The sequence below is a fragment of the Nerophis ophidion genome, unplaced genomic scaffold (assembly GCF_033978795.1).
Source record: "Nerophis ophidion isolate RoL-2023_Sa unplaced genomic scaffold, RoL_Noph_v1.0 HiC_scaffold_445, whole genome shotgun sequence".
NCBI lineage: Eukaryota > Metazoa > Chordata > Actinopteri > Syngnathiformes > Syngnathidae > Nerophis > Nerophis ophidion.
Window position 1 is genome coordinate 1 of NW_026907357.1, and position 17,979 is coordinate 17,979.

General features: G+C 30.9%; 3 protein-coding genes across 3 annotated transcripts; 1 reads left to right on the forward strand and 2 right to left on the reverse strand.

Annotated features, from left to right (window-relative positions):
• Nucleotides 1–3,379: 3,379 nt before the first annotated feature.
• LOC133548141 (ribonucleoside-diphosphate reductase large subunit-like) lies at nucleotides 3,380–5,384 on the forward strand. The gene is given in 1 exon segment (XM_061893502.1): nucleotides 3,380–5,384. A coding segment is annotated over 1 exon segment (1,707 nt). The 5' UTR covers nucleotides 3,380–3,677.
• Nucleotides 5,385–13,461: 8,077 nt separating this feature from the next.
• Nucleotides 13,462–14,949, reverse strand: LOC133548142 (uncharacterized). Its single transcript, XM_061893503.1, is given in 3 exon segments — nucleotides 13,462–13,860; nucleotides 13,904–14,854; nucleotides 14,920–14,949. Coding segments are annotated over 3 exon segments (1,380 nt in total).
• A 167-nt stretch (nucleotides 14,950–15,116) lies between these two features.
• Nucleotides 15,117–16,123, reverse strand: LOC133548143 (uncharacterized; the record flags this gene model as incomplete). Its single annotated transcript, XM_061893504.1, is given in 3 exon segments — nucleotides 15,117–15,273; nucleotides 15,308–15,576; nucleotides 15,614–16,123. Coding segments are annotated over 3 exon segments (936 nt in total), but the record flags the coding sequence as incomplete, so codon positions are not given.
• Nucleotides 16,124–17,979: the final 1,856 nt, after the last annotated feature.

Sequence of the window (17,979 nt, forward strand, 5' to 3'; positions counted from 1 at the left end):
CCCCAAAACCCCAAACCCCAAAACCCAAAACCCCATTGATTTACAAATTATATACAATAAATATTTCGGCGTATAAAATAAATCTATTATATTTAATCAGAAAGTATATATATAATAATTTTCCAATCTTATAAATTTTCTATACATCTCTATTATTTTTAAAATCTAAAACCGGAAAAAAGGATCCTATGAATTTCATAAAATCAATGTTCGGTGTCGGCGGCAAAGGCAATTAACCTGAACCTGTAAGCTAACGCTTTCAGAATATATCACCTTCTAATTAAATTGCCGCTATTTCGACTATAATATTATAAGCGGTTCTAAAATATGCCAATGTATTGAGGGATCTGCGAGTTTTGACATCAAAATTCAATCCAAAGGGGTAAAAGAGTTTTCAATTCTTATTAAGAATAATCTGCATGATGATGAGCAGGAGAATACTAGCTTGATGTTCTTTCCCCTCGATTCCTCAGTCTCAATACGGAGGTATGTCACACACACGTGTTCTCTAACTATTTTTTATTATAGATATAAATATGATCAGAATGATGGATAAGGAATTCAGCAAGGATTCGCGCTACAATACTCATCCACTGAGAATCTCAAGTTTCTCATCGAATTTCATAGCAGTGTTAACCAGTCAATGATTGATTAATTCCATGATAAAATCTGTCGTCTTCTTTTTTAATAGTTGCAAGGAAATGAACCAGATGAGAGCGATAAAATGTCTTATCAATAGCTTATATTGTAATTTTTCTTTTTTATTTGATATTCTCCTTTAGATTTTCTGATTACTATAAAGATATTATTGCTCCACAAGACTTTACACCATCATTTGGTGGAGGAGGAGCCGAAATTTAGAACCAGTATGAGCAGGAGGAGGAATAAGAAAAATTTGTTCAAAAATAAAAACCTAAGTTTTAGAAACCTTCAGGTATCTCTCTGAGCATTGAATAAAACTAGCCAAAATATCCTTCATTCCCCACTCTTTTTGCAAGTCCTGGTTCATTGTACCTTTATGACCGAGTCAGTGAAACGAGTACATTAGCTCAGAATTGTGTTGTTTTTACTGTTCTTGAAAGAACTGATTTCTCTGATAAGAAACAACCCAAATATTGTTATGGCATAGGCGTATTTGATGAGACTAATCTCTTACTGTTGCTGATTATACAGAAAATACTCATTTTTCTCTTTCTCCCTATGAAAACTCTATCTTTTGGGTTAATTATGATGTTGTATCTGATGTCATTAACTCATGGGCTTTTCGATTTGACAATGAGGGGGTAATATTTAAGCTCAAAAATATTATTGCTCGAGTAAATGTTCAAATGCAAAGACAATAGGAGTTCGAAAAAGCTGTAAAAGAAGAAGATCGTGAATGGGTAGAAAATAGCTACTGCAATATGAGAGATATCGACTCTTTAGATCCAGATTAACAAATGGACATTGAAGATATGGATTTTGATGATCCAAATTAAGATGATGGAGAATAAAATGTACCTGCAGGGATTAAATTTATTAAACCGTATTAAAATAGAGAGCCGAATAAGCACAGAGAGACTATTCAGGCAGGGAGCTATAATAGAACATTTACTGTTAGAGGAAAAGATGTGAGTATTTACAGGCAAGGTGGTAAAAAGGGAGCAGTTTAAGCTGATGATGAAGGCTTGACCTATTTAGATTCATTAAAATCATTAATTAAAAAGTAAGGAGACGAGTCAGTAATCCCTCGACAAATGATGTTCCACGGAGGCGAAAAGCAAATGGTATTTTTAGATTAAAATGAAAGAAACAAAATGTTCTGTTTGGATCTAGAGACTAACAAAATAGTTGATGAATGGAAAACAAATAAAGAAAATAATGATATTGTTCAACTATCAAATGCTCATAAAAATGCTCAACTTGAGAATATTGATGAATTTGTAGGAATTGGAAATAATGTAGTCCAAATGTACGATCCTAGACTCAATATTTAGGAAAAAATGTGTAGTGAAAGATCGTACAAAACTAACCCTCAATTTACCTGCGTAGTGACCACTAAAACAGGAGAATTAGCCACTGGTAGCGCGACTGGAGAAATAAAGCTGTACTCAAAAGTTGGTCAAATCGCTAAAACTGCTCTTCCCGGACTCGGAGATCCTATTCGCCACATTGACACTACTCATGATGGACTATGGATCCTTGCTACATGTGATAAGTACTTACTCATCATCCCAACCTACATGCAGAATACTTCAAAGAAAAGCTTCGGAGATTCTAATGGATACAAGATGAGAATGGGAAAAGAGAAGCCTTCCCCCTTGAAATTATCATTAAAACCACGTGACATCTCTTATTATGGGATAAAGAATGTAAAATTCACTGGAGCAAGATTTAATTCCTCTAAAGAAAGTGGAAAAGAAACGAGTATTTCAAGCTCAACTGGTGAATTTCTCATAACCTGGTCATTTAGTAAGGTGCAAAAGGGGATTCTGTAGGATTACAAGATCAAACCAATGAAAGAGAGCGTTTGTGAAAACCAATTCAGGTTTGGAACGGATTAGAGCATTGTTGTGACTCTACCTGAGAAGCTTTAGATGTAGAAGAGGAGAAAAATTTGATTCTAATAATTTACTTAATTTATATAAAGACTATTTTAGGCCAATTGATAACAACTCTCTTTATAAATATGAGAATTTTTTTATATATTAAAAGTAGTTTTTTAAGGAAAATAAAACTTAAAGCTTAGTATAGTAAGATTCATCATATTCAAAATATTATATGCATATTCCCAAGGGGATATTTAGTAATTTTCTTCTTAGTTGTGAATGGAAAAACAGCCAATATCATTCAATTAAAACGATTTCCCTCGAATTTTTGGGCTAGGAGATTTATCCAGGTTCTCTATTGTCAAGCAAGATGGGAGGCGGGAAAAGGTCATGCCAATTAAGATGTTCAATTGTCTGATGCATGCAACCAAATAAATATCACTTCAAGCAGATTAGTATGATATCTTGATGCATAAGGTCTTCAGCGCTATTTGTGATGGTATGCTCTTTCTTTTGAATCTTATTAAAAAATTTTTTATTTTTACTCTGCATTACGTATAATGCTGTATCCATTCTAAGGTGATGATTATTAATTTTAGACATGACAACTGAACAGCTCCTTAATTTAACAATTTCAACATGTGCTCAATTACAAGTCTCTAATACCTTGTTTAATAAGATAACAACTAATCTTGTAATTTCAGGACATCATAAGAGGACGCCATCAACATTAGCATAATCTATGGAGAAGCTTTATAATAAATTTGACAATGTTGGTAAGTCAAGTCTATTTATTAGATTTATTCATATCAATGGATTCGGCTTAACTTATCTTATTCTTAGGACGCAGGGCTGGGATCATAAACTAATAAGTCTACCAAATAGTGAAAGCAAACAAATAAAGGCTTGAATAAGCAATCGACTATTCAAGGGACTATACTTTCGATTTATTTGGTTTTTAAAACCCTCTAAAAGTCCTACCTCTTAAAAGGTGTTGATAGAAAGCCTCTTTAACGTCCTCAACATCTCTTTATGAGAGTGTCCTTGGGAATCCATCGTCAAGATATCGAATCAGCAATTGAAACATACAATCTAATGTCCTAGAAGATATTTACTCACGCCACACCAACATTATTTTATTCTGGAACAATGCGATCTCAAATGTCATCATGCTTCTTATTGACAATGAAGGATGATTCTGTAGATGGAATAATGTCAACTATTACGCAATGTGCTTAGATTTCTAAAAGTGCTGGGGGGATTGGCCTCGCAATTCATAATATACGATCCAAGGGTTCGTATATTGCAGGAGTCGCTGGATAGACCAATGGTATAACTCCTTTGTTAAAAGTGTTAAATGCATCATGCTTGTAAGATTATTGGTTTTTAAAATGATGATTTAGGTATATTGACCAAGGAGGTGGAAAACGCGCAGGTGCTTATGCAATCTACCTTGAACCATGGCACGCAGATATTCAAGAATTTATAGAGCTCAGAAAGAATAATGGAGATGAAAAAATGAGAGCACGTGATTTATTCTTAGCTCTTTGGGTACCTGATCTCTTTATGAAGAGAGTTGAGACTAATTCTAAATGGACATTGATGTGTCCCCATAATTGTCCCGGGCTATCAGAGGTGTATGGGGAAGAGTTTTAAGCTTTATACTAAAAGTACTAAGCAGAGGGGAGAGGAAAGTAAACAATATAAGCTAGAGAGCTATTCCGTAAAATTTTAAACAGTCAAATTGAGACAGGTACACCATTCATGTGTTATAAAGATTCAGCCAACAGAAAATCTAACCAGTAGAACTTGGGAGTGATAAAGTCTTCAAATTTATGCACTGAGATCATGGAATATACTGATAAAGATCAAGTAGCAGTATGCAATTTAGCATCTGTCTGCCTTCCAAAATTTGTCTATCTAGAATAAAATTAGTAAGAATCAAAGACAAATAAAAAAACTCACAAATATGATCACTAAATGCTACACTCAGTTGTCAAAGTAATGACTAGAAATTTAAACAAAGTAATTGATGTAAATTACTATCCAATTGAAGAAGCAAAATATTCCAATTTTAAGAACCGTCCAATTGGTATTGGAGTACAAGGTCTCGCTGATACTTTTATGAAGATGAAAATAGCATACTCTGACAAGTAAGCTACTGAAATTACAGCTGAGATTTTTGAAACAATTTATCATGCTGCTGTATAAGCTTCAATGTAATTGGCAATGAAAAAGGGACCATACGCTACGTTTGAAGGTTCTCCCATCTCCTAGGGTAAATTTCAGTTTGATTTATGGGGAGTAACACCTTCTAGTGGAAGATACAATTGGAGCGACTTAAGATAAAAAGTAATGAAACATGGTGTGTATAATTCATTGCTTGTTGCACCAATGCCAACTGCATCTACTTCTCAAATCATGGGAAATAATGAAAGTTTTGACCCTTACAATTCAAACATTTATATTCGAAGAGTGATGGCAGGAGAATTCATTTGTGTAAATCCTCATCTCGCAAATGACTTGAATGAGTTAGGACTATGGAACAGCTAAATGACAAACCTTCTAATTGCTCATAATGGAAGTGTACAAAAACTACCTGGAGTACCTGATAGATTAAAATAAATTTATAAGACTGTTTGGTAAATTCCAGGAAAGACTCTGATCAACTTGGCTGTTGCCAGAGGTCCTTACATTTGTCAGTCGCAAAGCTTAAATATCTATATGAAAGATCCAACCTTCTAAAAAATGGCAAGCATGCATTTTTATGGATGGAAAGAAGGTCTAAAGACTGGAATGTACTACTTACGAAGTAGACCGGCAGTAGATTCTATTAAATTTACTGTAGATTTATAAGGGTTAGTATAGGCGGGAGTAAAAAATGACATTCTAAAAGCGATGAATACTGGATCAATAGTGAAAGGAGAAGACGGGAAAACAAGAATTAAAGTAAAGAAATCAGCTCCTGCAACTCGAAGTGCTAAAGATGCTGGAATTATTAGTTAAAATCGAGACCCAAATAGTATAAAAGCAAAAGCAATGATGGAAGAAAATTTAAAAGATATGAAAACTAAGCAAAATAATGAAGATGTTCAAAATGCCCCAAAACCCCAAAACCCCAAAACCCCAAAACCCCAAAACCCCAAAACCCCAATTTATAGGAGATATATATAAATCTAAACGAATTTAATTATTTTCAATATACATATTTAGCTATTTAATATGATAAATAATTGTAATATTATTTTAAAAATGCAAAGTATTTTTATCATTCTATTTTTGATTTTCCAAATACACTCTCAATTTAATGGAATATTTAATCTCATGATATGATGATTTAAAGAGATTTTATATCAAATAGTGGAAATATAGGAGGTAAAGCTACCAGTTCAAGTGTTGAATCCTCTGAAATCAATACCAAATCTATTTAAACTGAGACTCTTAAAGTATCACATATTACTGGCTAGAAATTAATCGTAATTTTTTAATCTGAAATTTATTTGCAAATAGTTTTAAGGTCAAGTTATTATTAATTCTCCATCCAGTGAGACGAAAAAGATAGAAAATAAAACATCTCTACTAAAGTACGAAAAGGTACTGGATTCAATAACTGAAAGTATTGAAGAGTAATTCTCAATCAAGAAAAACTAAATCGGTTCAGTGGTTAATGGGAAGTTTTCAATACATAAATCAATTCCATTAAAAGGAGTGCAATCTAATCTTGATGAGTTTGCCGATGAAAAAGAGATTAAATCTAGATAGCTGAAGATTAAATTTTCAATATAAAAAGAAGTTAATTAAATCCAGAATATCAAGCTTAAAATTAAGGTATAATTAATATATCTATCTATCGAATTTGAAATTAATAGGATTTAAATGGAAAATATTATTTTACTCAAGCTTCTCTTCAGGATAGCATAAAATTATTAGTTTTGCTATAGATGATAAAATCACATCAGTTTTGCTGGAAGTTGAAGGGTAGTTTCATGAAGCTTCAAGTGGAAAATAAAATATCAATTATGAAAATAGCGGGAGGGAGCAGTAGGAAAAACCAATTTTTAAAATTTAAGAAATTGAAATAAATTATAGATGATATTTTAACATCTTCTCAAATATAATTTTCTTTCTCATTAAACATGTTACATGTAATAATCAAAAGCAGATTTTAATTACTAATTTATTTACTTAAAAAAAATTTTATGACCTTCTAGATGCCAAATTTTAATATAAAATCTCAGAGAATTTATAATATGAAATTGATATTTAATTACAAGCAAGATGTAGGGAGCATAATAATCCAAATAAAAAAACTTCAAATATGACACTGAAAAGCATTCCTTTATTAAAGATATGCTTCATAACTTAATATAAAATACAATTAGAGAGCCTTAAGAATAAGCTTTCCATCTTTTATCCAAATAATAGGTATCAGAAATCCTTGCCTCAAAATAAACTGACCATTCCAAATTTATCAATTCATTCTTAAGAAATAACTAAAAAGAATTTTTGTATGTACAAAATTATTCCTCATTTTTTATATTAGAAATCCGAATACAAATAAGGATCCTGCACTGTCAAAAATTTTCCATCTAAAAGTGCATTAGCAGAATATCGAAGATGTGTGTGGATTTTATGCTCTCCATAACGCTATACTTCTCACTGAAGCATTCTTTACTTAAAATAAGCAGGAATGTCTCGAAAAGTTGGTTCACATACAATCATTTCCAGTGTAAAATTATGAAAAGTTTAAATAGATTTATTAGATTTTGGAAATTTCATAAAAAAACAGTGGACTATTTAGTAATGAAGCATAGAGACAAGATGTCTAAAGAAGACTTATAATCTATATTGAATTTAGGACCTATTTAACGATACGAAATGAAAATACTAACATAAAACCATAGAAGAATTCAAGCAATAACTACTTTCTCTGAGAAATACAACATCTATTTTAATATCTTAAGAATGGATTTCGCATTTAATCGGTTCCAATTTGGAGTAAAAACTATCATGTAAATTGATAAAATTTGTAATGATTTCCTTCTGCAAAAGAGAAAATCAATACTAATTATCTTACTTGGAGTGACAAACCATTGGTTAACTTTTGTAGCAACCAAATCTAAACGAATGGATACTCCTTCATTTTATCTCCTAGATTCACGCAACGCTCCCACCTTCAAGTAAATAATGATAAGTAACTCGAAGAGATGTTTTAAAGAAGACTTCAAGAATCTGTGAAGTATGGAAAAAAATAATATCCTAAACCTTGGAAACGAGATGTGTGGCTCCAATCATATAAAGATACTCGAATAGTGACAAGACATTTAATCAATGCATTACAAGGCTAAATAATGCTCCCATCTGTCTACCAAACTCAATAGTTTTAAAACTTCTTGAGACAATTTAATGAATATTGTGGATTTGTTGGATTTCCGAAGCCGAAAGATGTCTTCAAGACATTTAAAACAAGCTCGAAGTTGTAAGACTACCTGCATAGTGTCTTAACTTGGATGCATGATAACTTTAGTACATATTTACTATGGAAAGATGTATATAAGGTGCTATAAGACTTTGAGAATTATTTACCAGATCCTGCAATTAGTATGGAATTGATGGAGTTTTTATTTATGATGGATAAATTGGTGAAGTAAAAGAAATCATGTTTATCAGATAAAGAGAAAAAAGCTGGGTAGGATTTAATATATCTGACTAAAAAATTCCAAGAGAAGTTATGAGCGATATTGCTTCTATTTAAACTCGATTAATAAAATTCTTTCAATTATATTTTGTTTTTAATTAAGTTTGGTTCAAATATAATATATAATATATATATAAATAAAAATAAAATGCTAAGATATAAAAGATAGATTCAAATCGCCTTAATCCCACCCATTCTCTTATTTTCTTACAAAATTAACAACAAATTTAGAGCTTAGAATAAATTGAACCAGGAGTAGACTAGTCTTCTACAAAAATACAAGTTTCTAAAAGCTGAAATTCCTTTTGATTGCAAGAGTTTAAATACCAAATAAAATTTTATTCCCTAAACTCTATTGAACACATTGTACTCTAATTTTAAGACTAGAAAGTAAATGAAGAATAATCTACGGAAAAAAGAATATGATTTGTTAATTATAGGATCTTCCCCTCTAGCTGCTTTAACTCTTCTCTAAGCCTCAAATAGAGGATTAAACGCAGCTCTGGTTTCATAACATGATTTCGGTTCGTATTAAAATAATAAAGAAAAATAATATGGCAGCAATGTAGAATTATTAGATTCTGGGAAATAAATTTTTTTTAACGCTTTATGTTTAAGATATGGATCTTTAAGTTTTAATATGATGAAACACGCATTCAAGCTGAATAAGAGTCAGTATGAGCTAAAAGATCTCGCTCCAAGATCATTAAAATAAGTTAAGTATAATCATTATTACTCAGCAGAAATGGGAATATTTTCAAAGGCAAAGTAAAACTGTAAAGATTTCTTATGGACTTTCTTAAATGTGGTTTATTCTTTATCTTGGATCACTGATGCTGGGATATCATATGCAGAACAATGTGATAAGAAAGTGAAGTAGTCAAGCGAGGATAAAACTTTTTTTAATTAAATTGATTCAACTTATGGCTTGAAAAGAGCGGCTCTGAAGAGCAAAAATATCGAAGTTAATTGGAATAGAGTCGTGAGAGATGCATTAATCACTTCGAGTATTAAAGATTTTTACTTTTAAAATAAGAAATAAGCTGATTATGTGACTAATATAGATGTTCTAGGTATTCAAATGGATGATTCGACTGGGAATGTATAAAATATCCTCGCGATTGATAATTTAACTCGTAGAGAAATTAGCATCAAAGCCCGATCTGTTGTCGATTTTAGGCAGCAAGATGAAAATGATAAATATCAAGAAGGTAATGAATATATATAATAAGAATATATTTAGATGCAATTAAATCTATTGGAATTTATTAAAGTGAAGATAAGAAATTCAATAGCAATTCTAACTATTTACATTATTATTTCTGCGTCTAGACTCCAAATTCTCTTTCATTTTTAAAAAACCCATTGTTTTTCTCTGCTTATAGCTTTTCTAAGTATGAGTATAATAAGTAGGAAATCAACTAGATTAAAATTAATCATATAAAGATCAAAAATTAGAAGGTGGCAAAGATTATTTCAGATTAAGACTTAGCTCGAGAAAAGATAGTCAATTTAGAGTAAAACCAATCTAATGAATTAATCTAATATTAAAAGAGCAAAGAAGAATCTAAATTTGTCAAGTTCAAACAATTAATTTCATATAAAATAGGCGAAAATTTAAATAAATTCATCAAATATTTAAATTCAAAGACTTTGCAAAGTCCTTCTTACACGATTTAAAAACCCTATAAATATGATTATGTTTACAAATCTGATGAGAAAGGCTGCTAGATTAAAATATCAGGAGGCCATCCTAATTTTGTAATCAAAAACTCACAATAAATAATAAACAGATTGTTAAAGGAACAAAATTTTAGAGGAACAGCATTTAGCGCGAATTAATAATACCATTCTGTAGGTGAATATGTATTAAGTGGAAACTATTCAGCTCCTTCTGTTGCTTCTTTAGACACTAGTCCTGGAACTTCAATAATAACAATAGAGAAATTTAAGTAATAAATCTAGAACAAATACTTGATAAGTGATCCTACATTTTATCACATCTTTTACAATTATGGCTATACCGGTGTATTAAAGATAATTGATCTTGGAGTAGAAAATAACTTGATAGTGAAGAATTAAATTAAATAAAATGTTGTTGAACAATAATAGAAAAAAGATGAAACAGAGAAGGTTAAAAAAGATAGAGAATATCCTTTCACTCTAGCTTAAATACTATATCTGATTTAGTGCTAACATCTTACTAGTATGACAGATTTATTTTTCAATAGATGGGGTCTTTAATTTTAACCAGCAAATGAAATTGATGAATTACTGAAGAGTATAAATGAATCAAAAAAGAGGAATAAAAATAGAGAGTTAAAGTAATTTATTAAACAGGAATAAATAGAGCACATTAAGGAGTATTTAAGAAAGAGAGAAAAGGAGTATGGGTTTTGATTTGATATTTTTTATTATGATATATATATATTCTTTAACTTTATGATATTTAATATAAAACTATTTAATTATCTAAGCTGTAGGTAGATATATATGAATATTTTATTATACTATTATCATTTATCGATTAATCAATGCTTGGTAGGAGGATTATTCAAAAATGATGTCCTCTTAGAAGTAAGTGTGTTATATGTAAGAGAAGATTTACTCCTTCCAGTTATACTATTTTTTTATGAACCCGTTATTCGTGTATTGACTTATTTTGTAAAATTAGCTTGAAGTGCTTTTAGGTACTTCATGAAATTGTGAAAAAGATCTTTGATTTTTATAAATCTATTCTATGTAAAAGAATTTATTTTATTTTATTTTAAATTAATTTAAATTAAATTAAATTATTGAAATTACCTCCATTATTATTTTTTCTCTTCGTTGCATCTTAGATGGGCTTAGGTGATTAATTTGAACAAATTGAAATGGTTGATGTTTGTGATTTTGTTTTGCTCTATTCATTAAAAGTTCTAAATCAAATTTAGGAAGGCTATTTATGAATTCAGGGTCTAATCTTTTCGCTATTCTTTCATCTTTTTTGATCTATGTCCTTGGAATTTATTTCTCCTCCTAAGTATTTCAATAAGGATAAAAATCTTACCCCTTTAAGCTTTTGAAGGTATCTGAAAGCCGGATTGAATCCATGTTTTACTTTTTCCTACTCTTGAGATCCTTAATAAAATGGCAATAATTTCACTTTCGTGTTTTTTGACTAATTCCTAGGTGAAGGGAGTTGTGATTATGAAATTTCTGATATAGGAGTTCCAGCTCGTATAAGCGGAGTTTCTGGTCGCTTTGGTAAATTCCTAGCAATATCAGGGTTTTTAGTCACTAGTTTCGCTAAAGTTAGAGCACTTTGCCCTAAAAATGTTGCCTATCTTCTCTGATGTTTTTCATCAACATTTTCAGAACCAAGAACAGAACTACTCATTACCCCTCCTGACACAGATATCAGCTTCTTACTCGAAAGATTATCTTTGCTTGCTTACTATACCAGAGTATTATTCATACTCTAATTCAGAATACCCTTTGATGAGGTATTTTTCTTTATTTTAGATTGCTAAACTGTTTTGTAAATCTCATTAGCAGTGGGGGAAAATCTAATAAAAGCATTAGGTTAGTTTTCCCTCTTAATTTTCAGTAAATTATATCGCTCAAAAGCATTTTTTTCCGATATCTATCGAATATGTGATTATTTTGCTTCACTTTTTCTCATATCATTCTGTCATGGTAGTATAAAGCTCCTTCGATATCATTTTTATAATAAAACTGCAGACCTATGTGATCATATGCAGCCATTTAAGCTGCGGTGTTGTTAATATTCCAAGCTATTTCAAGCATCTTTCTAAAACAAATTAAAGATCTTTCATAATCATATGATTGCTAGTAACATATTCCCATACTTTAATAAGCTTATAGTGCAGATTTCTAATTCCCTTCTTATTAGCAGATATCCTTCATTTTGATAAAATATCTAACAGATTATTTAAAATCTCCTCCAGCCATGAGGAGATTAGCGATAAGGTTGTAACATTTGTACAAAGTACTAAATTAATAAGCTTATAGAGACATGCGGGATAATTAAATTAGCAGAGAAGCTGCCTATTTGGGTTTTGTCTTAATTAAGTATAAGTACTAAGCATTTCATAGCTTTTATTAAGCCATTCGAAGATATTCTCTCTTGCCTTAATCAAGTGGAATTAAACTTTTCGCCATCAACTAGCTAAAATTAATCAATTTTTGATGTATTGGAGGACGTTTTTTATTAACCTGTTACTAATTTTTATGCTTTTTTATACCTTAATTTAATGAATTTCAATTAAGTTTATTCAATTGCTCAGTTATCAATTACCCCATTTCTTGCTTCTTTGAATTTTTAACATTGATACTCTTTCAACCCTGATTATATTTGTTATGATCAGGTGAAATTACAGAAAAACTCTCATCTTCACTGCTAGTTTGAAAAGATTAGTCTAACTGTGTTGTTGTAAATTTTCTCTTCTTTGGTGAATATTACTACACTACTAAAGATACTCTCTTATTCTTTTCAATACTTCTAGAAAGCTATGAATTGTCTTGATTCAATTAAGGTAGTTTCTAAAAAAATTATTATTAACAGGTTTATGCTGATGTTTAGCCAATGAATTAGCAATCTTATTCTGCGTGTTAATTCCCCCAGTTGATTTGCGCTCAACTGAAAATGAGTTTTTATTATTGATATTTTAATATGGGCTTCTTCTTGGTAAATTACGTGGTGAGACCGTCCCTTAAAACTGAAACGATTTCCCCCAAAACCCCAAAACCCCAAAACCCCAAAACCCCAAAACCCCTATCATTTTATTAAATAAGGAAGGAATAAATTTATATTTAGCTAAAATTTGAGAAAATAAAATTAATTTATATTTTAGCTATTATTTGAGATTATAAAATAAAATAATAAATCATTTTCTCAATTTTGATTTTGGCTTCTTTTTCGCAGCAGTATTCCCTAGCTTAAGTTGATTTTCAACTCTCATTTTTAGTTATTCTGGGTTTAATGGTCGCTCATCTCCGTCGTCAGATGCTTAGTCTGAATCATCCTCTAAATAATATCAGAGTTAATAAATTATAAATTATAAATTATAAATTACAAATTGAAGGAGCATCTATTCTAATATCCTTTCTATCTTATTTCATATCTTTGGTATTAGCCTGATTGCCTGGAAAATCTAGATCCTTGTTCATCTAAATCATTCTAAGATGCATACCATCATCCTCCATCGGATTAGGTGAGTTAGCCTTCGCTGCCTATATTCTTGTATAGACTTCTAATAACTCATTCACTCTCTCTTCAATAATTCCTAAATAACTCATCATATTAGTTTCAGTTACTCCTTGACTACCAATTAACTCCTGATGAGCATTTTAGTCACATTATAATGTCTTGTAAATGCTTTAGATACTTGCTTTAATCGAATTTACTTGCTTTACTGAAGTCTAGTATTCAATTTCATACTATTCAGCGCGTGATTATGCTTTGGATAGCTTTTCTTCTAATTCTTTAATAATTTTCTGTTTACGGAGGTCATCTTCATCCTATCCGACCCCTTGGTGTTGGGAAAGTTCATTTTTCATGGTGTGGATTTGCGCTTATAAAGTTTAGATGTTGTTAGATAGCTCGTTGACATATTTGAACAGTGTAAAGTTCTAATAGATTTATTATTATATATAAAGAATCTTATTGTCTTACTCTTTACTCAGCCTAGATAAAGTTCTTAACAAGTGTATCAATATCTGCAATTCCAGTTGCTGCCTGTATTTTAGCAAAAGCTTCTTGATAACTCTAAACTTTCTCTGCTGAGATAATATTTGAAGCCTTTTCCTTAGCAGCCATCCAATTTGCTCTGGTTTGTTGTTGACGAGTATTGTTTAATTAATCTTCAGACTTCGCTTCAAGCTCTAAACGCTCTAATTCGAATTTTTAATTCCCTTTAAGCTTCAAATAATTGTCCAAATCTTTATTTTTCTAGCTAATCGCGTTGGCATTCTTAATGTCTTTTTAAAAGTTCTATAAATTTCTTTACGCTTGCTAAATAAGAGATGCGAGTTGTTACTGTGCTTTGTCTCTTTATTCATACGCTGTATTGGCAATTTCAATGATATCAGCCATGTTTTTGCGTTTCTTATGCAATTCCATCTCAAGCTTTCTATAAATATTATCAAAGATGACTCTTTCTCTTCTCAATGAATCAATTTCCCCTCTCAAATGCTTATTATGGGCTATAGCTTAATTAAACTTCTAATTTGCCTTGTCAAGTCGATTTTAAAGAATAGATATCTGCTTTTGAAGCTGTTAATGACGCTGATGACTGCTAACTCCTTTCATTCTCTTTTTTTGTTAAAGAATTTCTTTCTAAAGAGTCTTGATATGCTGATCCATTTGTGAACATTTCAATCTTTCTGTGTCGATTTCCTCCTGAATTGAAGACACTTATTACTCCATTTTAGTTTGCTATGATGTTTTATTTGCTGTCTTTTAAACTTGCTAATTTATAGTAATGGCTTATTTTTTAAGTTGGACATTTTATTTCTGCAATCTTTCAATCAAATTTTTCTGCTTTTTAATCTGTGATTGAGTTTACTCAGCGTATGCTTTACGATCAGATTCAATATTCTTATATCTTCTAGTTACATCAAGTATCTGTTTCTTAACATCTAATTTGAAAATTTAAAAATGTCATTCAAAATTATTCTATATTTTGTTACCTTATTGAGGAGTTCCAGAGTTATTTCCATCCATTCCTTGAGCCCCACCGATACCCAAAACCCCAAAACCCCAAAACCCCAAAACCCCAAAACCCCAAAACCCCGTTATGATTTAAAAATTGATTAAGAATAAATAAAATTCAAATTTTTACAATTTTTATATAACAATTTAAATAAATTTATGATTAATGTTCTGTTCAAAAATCATCTCCTCTTGATAAAACTTCTTTACAGCTAGGCTTTAGATAGATTGTATGTTCAAATTGAGCAACATGGGATCCAACATTATCAACAAGTGGTGGGTAAGCGTCAATTAGACCACAATCAACTAGATGACGTAGAGCAACTACGTGTCTATAATAAATTTGTTTGAACAAAAATATCTTACTTTGGAAATCCTCCATTTTCGAGCCATCTTCTAGCAAAAGCAAGAGTTTTGAAGTTCTTTTATATGTGACTGTATAATGCACCCGCTTTTGGCATTCTAATTGGCGCTTTAGTGGCGTCAAAGTTCTTCATGTAATGGGAGCAGTCTGAATCCTCCATCACGAATCCTTTTCCTGTACTTCCGAATGTTTAAATTGCATAGAGTTATCCTTCCTCCATCTTAGTCATTGGACCACCTTTTACAATCGGAACAGATTTTCCAGCATGTATCTAAAATGTTTATTTTAATATTTAACTGAAAATTTACTCTATATGGGCCAATTGAATGACCATTCAGATTTCGAATCGATTTAACCTAAAGAGTTTTGCCATTCATTTAGACTTCATAACTTTCCATAGCTTCCTAAATTGCCTCCCCTATCTCTCCAAGCCTAGCATCAATTCCCATCTCACGAATCCCAGTATTAGTAGCATCTTGAGCGGCTTTAAGTAAATTATCAAAAACAGGATTAAATGCTACAGTAAAAGCGCAATCAATTATCAATCCATTAACTTGCGTTCCAAAATCAAACTTTACTACATCATTATCTGTTAAAACAGTCGTATCATTTGGGTTAGGAGTCCAATGAGCAGCACAATGATTTATACTAGCCCCACATGGAAAAGCCATTCCAGCTTATGTCATATTTGCTTAAATTAATTTTCTGTTGAGATTTTAAATATCCTCTACTATATCAATCATTTTTCTTCCTGGCTTAATAAATTACATCTAAGCCTATCTTCTAACTTGACGATGACATTCTGCAGCTTTTCTCAACTTTTAGAGATCAAGTTCATGAATTTTGTCTTTTTATCTCATTTATTCACTTGAAAATCGGAATGAGTTATCACATTCTCCCTGGCTTGGATGTTATAATATTTAACCGATTGGATAATTTTTATCTGGATATTGCTCTGCAATAGTTTTTGAAGCAGTGGGGGTCTATTTATAAGGAGCTTATTTCCAATCTCCGAGTATTCTAAATTGAGAATTGTCTAAAAATCTGGATTGCTTTTCTTTCTTTTTCTTTCCTAAAATATCAGAATTAGTTGACTGAGATAATTTTACCTTTTTTCTTTTTCTTTGCTGGTTATTACTTTTTCTCTTATTACTATTATTATTCACCTTCAGCTTTAACTGATGCTTATTTTTTATCCTCTTCAACTTTTTCTTATGTTTATTCTGATTTCTTTTCCCCTTAATCTGTTTAATGCTAAGTTTTATTTTTCTTTTTATTCTTTTTCTTCTTCTTTTTTGCTGGTTGCTACTCACCTTCCGGTGTCTATATTGTTATCAATGTTATAATTTCTAACCTCTTATTTTTCCTCCTATGTTTTCTCAATTTATTCTTTATTATACAAAGTATCTTCTGAGTTTTACATCTTTAATTAATAATAAAAATTATTTCATTATTAAAAATTTATAATTTATTTTAAAATGCAATCTGCTCCCTTTCTCTCTTAAAAGAGCGAAAAATTATTCTCACATCCATTTCAGGAGCCTTTTAAAGTTCCTTCAATAATCCCTCCTCCACCTAACTCAGATCTACAATATAACAGTAATAAAATCTAGCGAAATATGATTCCTAACGCATCTATCCAACAAGTCCGTTATAAACTCAAACGTCTTCCATTCAGAATAATTTATGCTTCAAGTGAACATTTATAGTAAATTTTATAAAATATATTTTAGGTGAGGATTAAGGCTATTCAATTACAGAATTATCCAATATAAACCCTCCAACTGCAAAAGGCTCAATTGGTTGGCAATCTGCACGCTTCTGTTAATTCCCTCAAATAATAGTAATTTAGTTCCCATTCATAGTTAACCTAAAGCAAGCTCAATTTTTATCACATCAGTCGAAAATCTCTAATAGAGTTGATTTATTTACATACGTACCAGATAGTAACCGAGCTGATACAAATTGACCATCTATTCCACTCCATCAAGTGGAATGGAGGAGATTAGGAGGAGTCAAATTTTAAAATAATGCCCGATCTCATTACAATTCAAGATAATTGAAGAGTGTTTTTACTGATAGTTTAGCATTTGCGATGAAGATAGTTCTTCATTAAAATCATTAAAATCCTATCAATCTTTTTAACTAGATTGGGATCGTTTAGATGAATATGTATGGAAATGTAGCAACTGCAAACGTACCACATATCATCGACTAATAGGCACTGAGAGGTGGTGGAATCCATGCACCAGCCTCAAAATAAAGCATTTTTTATGGAATTTCAGTGTTTGATTCAAAAATTAGGAAGAAATTAGATTAATTGAAGGAAGAAAAGATGAGAGCGCAAGCAAAATAAGACTTTGCGAAGGCTAGGCAACTAAAAGAAGCTATTGATTAGTTAGTAGATGTTGGGTATGAGTTAGCTGCATTAGAAGCAAAAAAGAAGTAAGCCGTTGGGAGAGAGGATTATAAGACGGCAAAGGTGCTTAAAGGGGAAATTGATAGGATATTGGGGAGAATATTACTCAAAGCAGGAATTAGCTTGAAAAGTGAACAAAATATTAATTAACATCTTGATGATATTGATGACAGTGTTTCATTTAAGACTGGAAAATTTGGTAGTGTGTATCAGCAAAATTTGAGCTAATCAAATTTGACACATCATCATCATCCA